The sequence below is a fragment of the Peromyscus californicus genome, unplaced genomic scaffold (genome assembly GCF_007827085.1).
Source record: "Peromyscus californicus insignis strain IS unplaced genomic scaffold, ASM782708v3 Scaffold_8__1_contigs__length_139910024, whole genome shotgun sequence".
NCBI classification, from domain to species: domain Eukaryota; kingdom Metazoa; phylum Chordata; class Mammalia; order Rodentia; family Cricetidae; genus Peromyscus; species Peromyscus californicus.
Window position 1 is genome coordinate 70,415,602 of NW_026294606.1, and position 14,707 is coordinate 70,430,308.

The 14,707-nt window shown below is 41.5% G+C and overlaps 1 protein-coding gene across 21 annotated transcripts in view; it reads right to left on the reverse strand.

Moving 5' to 3' along the window:
- The window catches only part of Nebl (nebulette), a 365,241-nt gene that overhangs the window by 14,525 nt on the left and 336,009 nt on the right, over window positions 1-14,707 (reverse strand). Inside the window, exons 31-32 of one of the 21 annotated variants that reach the window (XM_052728303.1) lie at window positions 14,251-14,343; window positions 13,071-13,220 (exon numbers count right to left, since the gene is read on the reverse strand). The exons of the other annotated variants lie outside the window; for them this stretch is intronic. Of the exons in view, the coding sequence (XP_052584263.1) occupies window positions 13,071-13,220; window positions 14,251-14,343 (243 nt within the window). The remainder of the gene's footprint in view (window positions 1-13,070; window positions 13,221-14,250; window positions 14,344-14,707) is intronic. 21 annotated transcript variants of the gene reach the window in all.

Here is a 14,707-nt window from a genome sequence, read left to right on the forward strand (position 1 = left end):
ATTTAGGAGGCACATGCCATGGCATGTTTAGAAGTCAAAGGACAACTTGGAATCAGTTTTCTCTTTCCACTGGTTGAGACCCAGATATTAAATTCAGGTCATTAGGCTTGGTGGCAAGCACCCTTGCCCACAGATTCACCTGAGGAGCTCTCAAATAGCTTTGAAAGATATATTTTATCTTTGAGTTTCATTTCAGAAACGTCAGACCTCATAGTACCTGCGTCCCCATAAGCCACAAATGGAACCTCAATCCAACAACAATACAGTATTTTGTAATCTGAGGGAGCCCTTTGCACTCTGGGAAATTCTTTACTTCTGAAGAAGGCAGAAACAAGGCAGATGACATCTAGGTTTTAGTGTGCTTGTTTTTGATGATGAGCTCTGGAGAAAACTACTTAAGAAACAGATTTTTCACCTAGTAAACCAGAAATTATTAGACTCTAATAGAAAAAGACATAATCTAGAATTTAGTTAAAATGGTCAAGTTGAAGGCATATCCAGCCATCATTGTGGTAGAAAATAATTACTCAAACTTGGAAATCATGTGCAAACATGCAGCTTGAGATGAAGCCACAGCAGATATCTGACCGTCATCTGCCCCACCTTCCTTGTCCCCCATCCTGCTGGGACAAAAATCCCGCATACAAAATAACAATGACCACAAGCAACCTGTCATCTAAGTCGACCCAAATCTAACTATCATAAAACAAAAATAATCACAAAAGATATGATAAGACTGTATGGTCGATTTCTGAATAATCACCAAGAGTTCAGGAAGTTCAAGGGCACCAAGGTCTGAAGAGCAGAGAAGCTTCCAGAAGTGATAAACTGAAGTTTGAAGAAGAGCAGTCTGTGATTCCAGCTGGGGGAAGACAGGAATGAAAGAAAGGAAAAGGAAGGAGGGTGCACCTAAGTGCTTATGATGATGAGGGAGGCAGGATAATCAATCATGCACCAAGGCCTGACCTGTCTCTACTCGATCTATGTTGGAGTAAACGCTGGGGAATGGGCCCATAAGCAATTTATATGCATGTTGTTAGTGAGATGCTTCCAAACATGTCTGGAAGAGATTGTGGAATCAGTAGTAATCCATTCACTTTGGGGAAAGCAAAGTCAGATCTCAGAAAGTGATATCCCTTCTGAGGCAATGGCTTTTTAAAATTTCTTTCGAGCCATTTTGGACGCTGACAAGAAGAGATGAAGAATGGAGAAGAAGAAGATAGAGGGTGAGGGAGAGGGAAAGAGAGATAAAGATGGAGGAAGAGGGAGCAAAAGAGGGAGGAAGGGAGGTCAGGAGAGAGCACACTTTGCTTCTCCCTCAGATTGTGATGCCATCCTATTTACCCAGAGAAATTATTAATCTAATGTGTACTTGTACATTTGATGAGTTATACATACTGACTATGCATTGATGTGTTAATCTACTGACTGGGTTTTATATTATAAAGAAACAAAAATTCATTTTCCTATCAATTAATTTTGCAACAGAAATTTTGTCTATCAGTCGTCAACTCTTCAAAGATTTCTAGCCATGAATGAAAATAGTAGAGCATCACTTCCCCGGGTGTGACAATACACACGCGAATGCCAGCACTTAGGAGGGTGAAGAAGGAAGATCCTGAGTGGTGGTCAGCAGGAGCTACATAGTCAGACAGTGCCTCAGAATTCAAAAGACATAAAACATCGTGACAGATTTAAACAAATTTTTCAAAATAAGTTTAGAAATAACACCCAAATTCAGTTGGGAAATAACCATTGAGAGTCTCTAGTTGAAATGATTTCCTTTATAAAATTCCAGTCAGCAAGAAATCAGATTGAAGAGGATGAGACTAGGGTCATAAAATTGAAATAGGGCTGAAAATAGAAATAAATTTATTTTAAAATGAAGGCGAATATTTCTAGATCAGAATTTTTCTTTAGGAACTAAATATTTTTATACCTGAAGTCTACCAATATAGAAGTAAAATGATTATCATAAAGAAGGAGACTAACACCCCTTTCATCTCACATACTTTGTGTGTCGGAAACTGCTGAAGTCCACTCTGTGACAGAATCCCAAGGTTTAGCTCATGGTGTACATTAGGTCTCTAGCTGCACTGGTCTTGCATATCTGCTACTTTGCACCCTCCAGCCACTGCTATTTTTCTTTCCTTCTTCCTTCCCAGATTACCATAGTGACCACAGCCTTCTTCCCTATCTATATGTACTGATCTCTTGTTAACTTATAATTCAAACACAAATGAGATCACGTGATATTTGTTCACAGTGTCCTGGCCTATTTTACTTAATGCAGTGTCCTCTGGCTCCACCCATAGTCTATCAAATGGCAACATCCCCTATTAAAGGCTGAATAATATTTCTTTTGTACTTTATTCTGCTTTTTCTTTATGCATCCCTCAATGGACATCAAGGTTGTTAGCTGAACTGGAAAAAAAAAATGTTGCATTGAACATGGGAATGCTTTATTGGAATGTGATGTCATCTCTTTGTGAGTATACACCTAGAAAAGAGATTATTGGATTATATAGTAATTATTTCTACTTTCTTGAGAATCTTCATATTATTTTCTGTAATAGTTTCTTTCCCCGCCCCCAGAGTACATCATTGTTTCCTCTTTCAGAGAATTATTTTCTAATATAGTAGATTGTCTAATTTTAAAACTATGCTCATGATTAGAAGATAATAACCTTGAACTAGGGGGCAAAATGTCATCTATAAATCAAAACTCCTCAACAGATATCATGCAAAGGCTTGGGATCCTCTGGGTAGCATTCACATTAAAAAGACATTTGCACACCCTCTCCACTATTGCTAGTAGTCTAATCTGGGGTCATCTTTGTGGATTCCTGGGAATTTCCCTAGCACCAGGTTTATCCCTAACTCCATAATGTCTCCCTCTATCAAGATATCTCTTCCATTGCTCTCCCACTCCATCCCTCCCTCAGCTTTACCACCCTGTTCCCTCATGTTCTCATCACCCATCCCCTCCCCTCTATTGTCCACCTCATCCCCAGTTTACTCATGGAGACCTCATCTGTTTCCTCTTTCCAAGGAGATCCATGTGTCCCTCTTAACTGGCCTACCCGGGTAATCAGACTGGTGAATACCCTAACTGTCATCATAGAGCCTTCATCCAGTAACTGATGGAAGCAGATGCAGAGATCCACAGCCAACCACCAAGGGAGCTCCAGGAGTCCAATTAAAGAGGGATTATATGAGCAAAGGGTGGAGCAGGGGAGGAGGTCAAGATCATGATTGGGAAATCTACAGAGACAACTGTAGACCAACAGCTATAGAACCTGCATGGGACCAGACTAGGCCCTCTGCATACCTGCATACAGGAGACAGTTGTATAGCTTGGTCTGTTTGAGGGGCCCCTGGCAGTGGGATCAGGATCTATCCCTGGTGAATGAGCTGGCTTTCCCATTATCTATGGTGGGACACGTTGCTCAGCCCCCTTGATGCAGAGGGTAGGGGCTTGGTACTGCCTCAACTGAATGTATTAGGCTTTGCTGACTCCCTGTGGGAGGCCTTATCTTTTTGAAGGAGGGGATGGGGAATGAGCCAGGGGGTGGGGGAAGGCTGGAGGGGAGTAGGAGGAGGGATGAGAGGGGGATCTGTGGTTGGTATGTAAAATTAATTTTAAAATTTCTTAAATAAATAAAAAAGACATTTGGAAATACAGCTAAGTGGACACATGTCCATTACTTGCATATATTAGTAGCTTATTATTACTATTTATTATATTATTATTATTATTATTATTATTATTATTATTATTATTATTATTATGTACTTGTATTTGATACTTCTGCTCCAAGTTTAATGGGAAGTGGATTAATGACACCATCCTGGATAACTTGTGTCCCATCTGAAGGATCTTCCTGTTCTTGCATTCAGCTTCCTGTCCATTATCCCTTCTCTCTATACTCCCCATTTTTTAACATAGCTAAGTGACATTCCCATACCTCCACTGTCCCCACAGAGTTAATGACCTCACAATAAACCAGAGTATAATGAGGGAATTCTGATGGGCACTTCTACTTTTGTGGCATGGCAGATGCCATGAGCAAAATAAAGCAATAAGTTCAGAAGTAGTTACATGAAAGCAGAGTATTAATGCAGGAATTGTTTGCTGATTTCCTAGTTATGGAAGGTCATCAGCTGACTCAAGATTTGTAATAAACATAATCGTCAATGTTATGTCCCAGTAATCTATCTTAATATTTTTTAAGATTACAAATAGTAGCATTGTCTTCAAATTCAAATAAACTTTAATTAGAGAATAATAATAATGTCAAGAGTTATTGATTTAACACATGCAGCAAAGCTGCTTCTTCATATTCCAGGTTAAACTCTAATTTGAACATATTTATATACCCAGTGATATTTATTGATTATAAATATACCAGGTGACAGTTCTAGGATAGAGATCAAATAAACAGTAAGCAGACAAAAATATTATGTCCTCATTGAGTTTGGATTCTGGGAGAGACAGTATGCAAATTTGCTAATTAAATGTCAAGAAGTAGGGCTGGGAAGATGACTTAGTGGTTGAGAGCCCTGGCTGTTCTTTCAGAGGACCCAGAATTGATTCCCAGAACCCACATGGCAATTCACAACTATCTGTAACTCCAGTCAAAGAGTATCATATACCATCTTCTCACCTCCTTTTCCAGCCTTCATGGGCATCAGGCATGCAAGTGGTACACAGACATACATATACAAACATCCATATACATATGGAGTGTATGTGGGATGTATGACCAAAGAAAGTCTTTCTGATTAGTTGGCATTTAATCAGATGACTGAAGAAGTAAACAAGCCACAAAGTCACTGGAGGAAAGAATGTTCTAGGCAAGGAGGCCAGTGACTGGAAAGGCCAGAGGCAGGAGTATACCAGGCAGGCTGTCATGGCCAGGGGAGCTGTATAATCAGAGTAAAAAGGCTAATGAAGATGAAGTCAGAGCCAAGGCCCAGATCATGCAGTGCCTTGTGGACTATTGTAGGAGCCTGTCGACAGTCAGCTGGGTAGCTTGGTAGAGGTGTGCAGAGTGTAGAGACAATGAAGAAGACAGAAAAGAGTCAAGGGAGGTCTGCCAGTCAATGCCAGACAACCCCAAGTTTATTTCACAGTCAGCTTATAGACAGTCTTGAAGGACAGAGGTAAGACAATGCACAGCACAGGCATTCAACTACTATTTATCCTGTCCTTGTGTCAAGGAGCAGGCAGTTTCATTTTCTATCTCAATGTACCTCCGCTGGCATCAGCAGCCTACATCTAGCTAGACAGTATGTTCCTTTCTGTGGGCTAATCAAGATTTTCTCACAGCTCTGGAGCAGGCAAGCTTGAACTCTATTGACTCAGAACAGACTTCAGATTCAACCTGGGAAACTGAGTCAGTTGTGGCCTCCCACAGACTATGGCCTTTCAATTTTATCTAAGTGAGGTCAGGAGTCTTTGGAGTATTTGGTACAAGAATCTATTGAGATCAAATCCAGCTTTTGAAAGGATGTCTCTGATAGTGGGGTGAGGCCAAGGCAGGGCAATGTGGCTAATGATAAAATTAGAGAGAGCAGGAGCCTAGTTCTATAAGCTCAATGCATCCGGGCTATAAGCTCAATGCATCTGGGTGGCAATTCTCGCAGAGTATAGTAGAAGTAATGAGAAGTATCTCACCTCACCGGTGTTATATAAAGATACATACACTGTTTTGAAGACAAGGACATCATGGAAGAAAGAAAGGTGGTAACATTGTCTCCAAGGTTTTTGCCAAAGTGTTAAATAATCTCATCATAGCTGAGATGGAAAGTACATAGAGAAAACACATAGGGTGAGAAGAGAAATTAGAAATAAAATTTTGTTTTCAGATGTAAGATTCAAGATGCCTATTGAATGTCCAGTCATTGATCCCTTGTCTGGAGTCTGGAAGTTTTTCAAAAGGAAGGTGTTTGGTTTTCACCATGTCTGCTCTTTCATATAAACAACAACAACAGAAAAACAATAATGGTTGCAACAAAAATTCCCAATGCTATTTCTATACCATTTGTCCCTTTAGCTAAGAAGGGGTTGGTGGAACTTAAATGCAACAAAGGTGAACCACATCCTTAGAAAAGCACTAAGGGTACACTAGACCTCACAGGAGAGCCCAGCAAGTCTGGGTAGCTGGTCCTCGAAATAGCTTGTCAGTTATAGGATAAGGCCTGAGGACCAGGGTTACATGTTGCTAGATCCCATCTCTGTCAGAGGGGCTCTGTGCTGCCCATACTCTAGTTGGGCATCTCCTAGACCCACAAAGGCCCTGGGCACAAGAGGTGCCACACCAGGTCTCCAGTGTGCTTCTCTGTTATCATCCATACCAGTGTTTCTGCCTCCAAATCCCCTTACCTGTTTTTCTACTTGGTCATTTCTAATTAGAGAGGCAATGCTCGCCTTCCAGAGCACCATAGATCTGGTTAACCATCTGGAACACGGTGAGTTCATTGAAGACAATAACCATATCTTTTATTTGTGTGTTCCAATATCTCACTCATATGAAAGATGCTGGATAAATGGCAATAGGCAGACAGAGTTACTATACCACTAAATCTTGAGGGCAACTCTCTTCTTAGTTGGTGTAGCACTTTGTTTTCACCTGTAGACTAGTGGGTCAGAATTTCAGAAAGTTCAGAAACCTCCCTTACAATCTACTCTGTTTTTGAAACACTAAACGGTCCTGTACACGCAGCTTGGCCAGGCTGGGTTAAGCTCCACGGAACTGAGACATTTACTTTGAGTCAGGGAAGGCGGAAAGGACTGGGGGAAAGTTCACAAGGTTGGAGAGCTGAAATGTCTGTTTTGAAAAGTGCACCTGTTTTTCATTCACCATCACACCCCTACGCCCTTTGATGCTCTGCAGAAGAAAAAGAAACACAGAAAATACCTGAAGCCAAACTGAGCACACGTTCACACCGAGGGCAGCAAAGAATAACTGTGATTGCAAACACATTAGAAAGCCCCCCGCCACACCAGAGGACCACAAGTGAAGGAAAGCCAGCGGAACACAAAGAAGTACCAGGAGGCAGATACACCATGGAGACAAGTGAAATAAAGACAAACATAAGATCAAAGGAGACCCCAGCAAAACAAGCAGAGACCATAAGGAGCATGTCCACCAGACAACACATGTGTCAGACAAAGAGCAAGCAAAGGGGCAACACTGGAAGGCAATAGAGATGATTTCAGCTATGCAAGAATCAAAATAAAATTGGATGAAGTTTAAATAAAATCCTCTGTTATTGAATCAAAACAGCACAATAGAGATATTCAAGGAAAACCCTTTAGGAACTTAATCCATTGGAGGACAGCCTGGCAAGCAAAGCAAGTTCCAGATAATCACAGAGAATGGAAATAGTCAGCAATCAAAGCAAGATGGGCAACTGGCACGAGAGACGCGCCGAAGCAACAGGAAATTCGGAGAATTCTTCTAGGTTAACAATGAAATGCGAACGCTGCTGCACTGCTCCTCAGGGAAACAAGACGGCTGTCTAACCCTGTGTCCTCACAATCAGCATTCCCCCCCTCTCTCATAAGAAGGACCCCGATAACTGGGCTTCACAGCTGCCTAGACACCTCACTTGCAAACCTGAGCAGATGGCTTTTAGAACATAAACACATTGTCATAGAGACAGGGAAAAGAGTTCACCGAAATTTATGGCACTTAGCTAAAGAAGCATAAAGTATCTCAGAACACTCCTGTCTCCCATGCACAGGAAATCGGAGCGAGTTAAGTGTCAGGACCCAAGGCCCAGTGTCCTGATATACAGCATGGCTTTGCCACACATGCCCCTCTACAGCAGGAGATGCCTGAGTCCTATAAAACAACCATTTTCTAGGATATAACACATTTTAATCATATAAAGATCCTACACACCCAAATTTAAAGGAATTGAGAAAATCTGGAAGAAAAAAGAACATTTGAAATACATAAGAACATTTTCCATTTTCTCCGTCCTCTAGCAAGTGTTATAAAATGCATTTCAATTTCTGGGGACAGAGCTTAAACAAAGGCACATGATTGACTGTTGCTGCTAAAGACACTAATTATTTCCACCAAACAGTTGTCATCACCATAAAACTCTGTCTAGTAATCAATCAGCTCCTCCTCGACAGAGCCCAGTACAGCACGCATTTCAAAGGGGAACCTACATTTCAAAGCCTCCAAGAAGTCATGAATACTATCTCTTCCCTGCCTCGCCAGGAAAAAGGAAAGAAAAAAAAAAACCCTCTGGGAATGTTTCTACTTCAGGTTGTTTTCAGATTTGCTTCAATGTCATTGAAACATCAAAATACTGCAACAAAAGTGTGAAAGTTTCCTTCCAGGCCTTCTACAAGAGAGCAGTTTATTTCACAAAGATATTTGTGTATATGTATTTGAATTCATGGAGGTCAGAGGTCCATGCCAGTTGTCTTTTTTTTGGTTTATCAAGACAGGGTTTCTGCTTGTAGTTTTGGTGCCTGTCCTGGATCTCGCTCTGTAGAGCAGGCTGTCCTCAAACTCACAGAGATCCACCTGGCTCTGCCTCCCAAGTGCTGGGATTAAAGGCGTGTGCCACTGCCGCCCGGCTCCCAGGTGTCTTCTTAGGTCACTTTCTACTTTATTTATTGAGGAGCTTATCAATTGGCTAGACTGGTTTGCCTTGTGAGCCCACTGGATCCTCCAGGCTCTGCTTCCCACCACTGAGATTACAGGTATGTATCATCACACCTGGATTTTTACATGTGGGCTGGGGATCTGAGCTCAGATCCTCAGGTTTCATGCTCGTGCAGCAAGAACTTTACCCACTGAGGAATCTCCCCAGCCCTGTGGCCCTTATTTTCTGGTTTCTTTTAGGAGGGTATGGACCCCTTAGGAAGCAGGGCCTCCCTGGAGAAAGTGGGTCACTGGAGGGAACAGCTTTTGAGGGTTATAGCTTAACCCTGCTTGTGGTCCAAGCTCTCTGCTTCCTGGTTAACCAAGATGTGAGGAGTCCTCACCACAAACTTCTGCCACCACAAATACCATCCTGTTTTCCTGCCATGGTGGACTGTATAGCCTCTTAAACCCTGGGCCAAAATCAAGCCTGCCTCCCTTCTATCACTTCTGTCAGCTATTTGCTCAGGGATTTTCTGAGCCGTGAGATAAGTAGCCACAAGCAGCGACAGGAGAGGCTTTGCCGTGGTAGAGAAGAGGAGGCTTTCTAACGAATTCATCATGGAGAATGAATAAAGGGCAAAAGTGCAGAATGAGTCCAAAGAGGTTGACTCCAGAACCTGGGGAGTTGTAGTCATCATTCAGCAAGTTGTAAGCCCAAGGAAGCAAAGATCTGCAAGGAGATGGGGTAGTGTGATGGCTAACACTATGCTTTAAGTTTAGATTACTGTGCTTAAGAGACCTACAAAACAAAAATGCCTCTAACTAAAAGTCCCACTTGCCCAAGGACAGATAACTTCCTGGAATACTGGAGGCTGCTCATGTAAAATAACAAGCCATGTGTTTTCACTTCTGTAAACAAGCTTGCTTGGCCCAATTACACAGTATATGTGCTTGATCACATGTAGGCAGGAAGTACATAAGCAGATGTACGTCAGGATGTATGCTTGCCTCTGATTGCATGAAGCCAGGAAGCACATAGCCTTGTGAGTTTTGCCTTTAGAAGCCCCTGACTAATGTAATTCAGGGCCATAATCCAAAGCATGAGTCCCCACTGTGGACCTGGCCAGTGGCCATGTTCCTGGACAATATTTAATAAAATCTTTTATTTATTAAAATTTACTCACGGTCAGATGAGCAATTCTCTGAACAATCTCAGACCCATAACAGTAGTTTGGTAGTTGGGGGATAGTTTTGAATGCATGAAGTGTGTATGTCACTAATTGCTGAACACAGACAAGATGGATCTCATAGACTATGCTTTACTGCACCTAAAATGAATGAAATTAAGACTATAGACTCATGTGTCTTAAAGACTCCTCCAAGGAGCATAGATACTTTCTGGTGTTGAATCACCTGAGTTGATATCAACAAACTTACTTGTACATTTTCACTTCTGCTTCATACTTCAATGCCTACCTGAAATACTAGGAGGTGTCCCTAAAGAAAGAGTATAGTAGCCTTGTAAGAGGTGCCTACAAATGGCAGAAACTTACAAACACCTCAAAAGAGTCAATTTGACATCACAAGGCCTTCCTCAACCCAGTGAGCTATCACTGCTTGTCAGAAATAGAGCTCCTGCTACCTTGCTCAGAATAGAAAGCACCTTCCTTTTAAATAACATTTCCGGACTGGGTATGTGGTAGAGTGCTTGCCTAGCAGGCAGGAAGCCCAAGGTTCCATCCCAACACCACTCAGTCACTAACTAGAGAAACACATAAGCAAGCAAACGAACGGTTTGTACGTGTTTACGTGTGTATGGTCTATGTGCATGTGTGTATGCATGTCCTCATGTGTTTGGGTGAATGTGTGTGTGGAAAAACAAAGTTAACATCTGTAGTCATCCTCAATCACTCTTCACCTGAACCCAGAACTTACCTATAGAGACTAACTAGCCAGCCAGCTCTAAAGATTGCCTGTCTCTGCCTTCTCAGGCTGGAATTGTAAAAGGGCCACCATACCCATGGGGCACTGGTTTCTGGGATCCACACTGTACTCATCACACTTGCATGGCAAGTGGTTTATCCACAGAACTCTCTCTCCAGACCATCAACAAATATTTCTAAACTTCTTCCTAAATGAGCATGATAGCACATGCCTATAAACTCAGTAAACAGGAGGCTGAGGCAGAAAGATTACAAGTTATTTTTAACTCTATTTTTCAACATCTAATAGAAGCAAAAGAATATTTGTTTGTACTTTTTCTCAACAGAGACATCTTCTCTTTCGGTTCAACTTCAAACAGGAATGGATTCCCTTTTTGAAATAATTTGAGTGAAAACACAACAGTGATTTGAAAAGGCAAGGGGAGACAACACACAGCTGACAGCAGCGTGTTTTACAGCCTTGGGAGAGAAAAAGTAATGACCCAGGCTGACCTGGGCATCTCTCACTAGTGCAGGTGGGAGCTGAGGCCTCTAGAGAGGGAAGTTCTGAATTTTCTCTATGTGAAATCATCCAAGGTCATAGACTTGGAAGACACCTCCAGCGCAGTCTCTGAATTTTAACGGTCTAGCCGACACTTCCATTAGAACGAGTCAGTGTCATAGTCTCACTGAACTCTGCTCAGTCAGAACCACTTTTCTTCCATGAGGAAGGTTTCTCTAACCTCAAGGCTAAAAGGAACTGCCTGTCAACTACCCTTTAGGCCCTACCCAATCTGCACATATCACTGACACTGTTTATAATTGTGTAGTATCATCTTGTGCTTGTTTAATATCAAGGTCCCCCACCAGATGCTATGTCCCCCACAGCAGATCCCTGTCTCTTTTCTTCACTATGGGATGTATTACAGATCCAAGTTCTTGGCTGGTGCACATGTATGTCTGATGCTTAGATGAGTGAATGAGTGATTGCTGTGTTGTTGTGCCCATGAGATACAAGAGTCACCCCTGAAGCAAGCACTCTGGGTGGTATTAAATGTCATTGACCATAACTAGTTCTTACATCTGCTTCTTGTGTTTAACCCATCAAGCATCATCATTAGTGTGTACATTTGAACTTTGAAAAGCACTGAAGGAAGAGTCAATATTGTCCGTGCAAAAAGAAGAAAAATATTTGAAGCAGTTACAGAAGCCTTCATGAATGAGCCGGATCCAGAAGAAAGTGAGCAACAGGCTTTCTTTTTTTTTTCTTTTTAGGTTTTTCGAGACAGGGTCTCTCTGTGCGCCTTTCCTGGATCTCACTCTCTAGACCAGGCTGGCCTCGAACTCACAAAGATCCGCCTGCCTCTGCCTCCCAAGTGCTGGGATTAAAGGCATGCGCCACCACCGCCCGGCGCAACAGGCTTTTTATCTACCATAAGGCATAACTAGTTTGCAATTGTTTCTTTGGAATTGCATAAAAAGGAGATGAGCATGATCTCACAGGCACCTATAATCTAAACACTCAAGAGGCTGAGACAGGAGGATGACAAGGTTGAGGCTTGTCTGGGTTTGTCTGTAGAAAGATTCTGTCTTGGAAAAAAAAAAGATGTATAAAAGGAAGTCCTCCATCCCCAACAAATCCTCTAGCAATCTCAAGCCAGACTGAGTTTACAGTTCAAGTATAAAGAGTATGACTGATTTTACGTTCATTAGTGTGTTACTGTGATGAATACAGACAATGGCTTGATAACAAGAGCTGTCCTTGGAAATGATACTTATTTCCAATGTTTTAAACCACTTAACTTCAAACTCCTATCTAGCAACTTCAGCAGTCTGACCTTTGAAAAGGAAACTCATAATATTTGAGTTGTCTCCTTGTCTTCCCTATGCACTGAGTCTTGTCACTAGTAATGGCTTTATTGGCAGCAGCTGCCATGTAACATCCTAATGGAATTCACCGAAAGTTCTAGAAGCAATCCATTAGCTTGGATACTGAAAAGAAAAAGCACAGGAAAAGGAGTGGAGTTCAAAATAAAGTAATGATTATTAATACCAACAATATTTTCTACTTAAAAAAAGAAATCTTACATCCCAAGTATGACATGCCGTTTCTTTTTGACAAGCTCTAACTCAATAAATATACATATATCAGTATATAAACACACACCAATTTATAGCAATCTCTTAACCACTCAAGTGTTACTGTAAGATTGATTTTCTCCCCCTAATGGAAGTCCTACAGAAACTACACAGAACTCTGGTGTCTACTAAGGTTGTATATACCCATGACATGCACTCCCATCATGCACTGCTGCAGCAAATCTCCCAGGACCCTTTGGTTGTTATGGATCTACTCCATGGACAACAGTGAAGCATTCAAAACTACAAGTTAGTAGCTTTAAGTCAAGATTCTTAACTTTCCAAACTTAGAATTAAAATTTCAAATACACTCAAGCAAAGGTGAAAGTCAGTAAAAGACACTCTGGTGCACATCTGAAAAGTGAGTTCATTTTAAATGGCTGCGGTATGATACCTCCTTCATCCGATGGTCTTGTTACCTCACTGCAGCATGAAAAGCTAGGGTAGAGCTCGGAGATCTCTGACTTGTCATCTCCCAGACCTGTACCAAAAGTGCTGCTGGAGTGAGAGCGAGACAGATGTCTCCGGTACTGACTCGCCTTTTCTACATCAGAGGGAGAATATTCAGATACATGAATGAGTGGCTTAAACAACAGACAAAGCTTCACAAGGAAGCAAAAACAATCCCTGATTAAATAATAATCCCTAATCTCTGCTATTCTAGTCAACCAACCCCAGACTTAGCAGGAACAGCATCACATCCATACAGGACCTAAAAGACATTTCTTCTCATTTAACCTCTTGGGTCCAATTGTTTGTTTGTTTTAAGAGATATAAGGGATAGGAGATGGATGATAGCAAACAGAAAAGAAAAAAGAAATCTTTAAAAGTGAACATCTGCTTTAAATACTTGCTTTCAAGTAGCCCTGGGTATCTGATACTTGTAATTTGTTTCTTTTGAGATGATGAAATTAGACAGTAATTTTCAGACTGTATTTGCTAAACATGGCTTAAAAGTCTAAATGTTTAGTCATGCTGTACCTATACCAAATCATTCATTTTCCCCTTTTAATGACAGACACATCAGCCAAGCTAGCAGTCAAATAAGCCTCCATGGGAACTACCCATTTTATATTGTATAAAAATTCAGAGATAAATGCTAAATATCTGAAGGTTTAATTGGAAAGCATGCATGATGCTGTAGATAAGCCTTGCTGTTGTTCTATGTATAATTTTGGAAACCTGACTCTAAAATACTATAATACTGTATTTCATGAAACAAATCTCCTTTTTTCTGTCTCAGGAGCTCTTTACAATCCAAATAACTAGATTTGCTGTCCCAGAAAGCCTATAGAATCATATTTACCAATGAAAGGCAAATATAAGTATGCTCTAGACACCATTTTAAATGCATCTAGGACAAACTAATATAGGATTTATTTCCAAGTTCCTTTGTAAGTTTTGCTTTCATAAATAACTAATGTCGTTTTAAAGTGACATAGCACATTTCTTGGGTTTTCTGAATTCTCAGCTTTCAATTTCCACTGCATGGGTGCCACAGTGAAAGTCTTTAATTCATCATCATTAACTTTCATTACCAAACCCAGGGAAACAGACAGGAACTCAAACAATACCAGAGAGCATATGGAGACTTCTAGACTGAATATTGTCCTCCAGGGGGTCAATGTCGAAGATGGAGCCAGGATCTGTACGCCACACTTTGAGGTCTTTCACCAAAAGGAAGAAACCAAGAGATCAAGAGGGAACTTTGAAAAGCCAGCATGGAAATCAGTCAAGCAAAGGCAGCATGTTACAAGTGGCCCAGTGCACTTCAGAGCCCAGAGAATGGGGGGAGGGGTCCCCACTTTCATGTGTGGCTGCCAAAGAAAGTTTGTCATCAAATTTGAGCAGCCTAGTTTCTTTGCTGCCCAGCACGGGAGCCTCCATAAAGCACCTATGACTCAGCCCAAGGCAGGTTCACACACGGCTGCCATACTCAGCCCTACAGCATCCCCAAACCCCAGCACTTCTGCGCTCCAGCCAAGAACAGTCAACATCTGCTTGAAATTCCCACCTAAGGACACCAGAGTA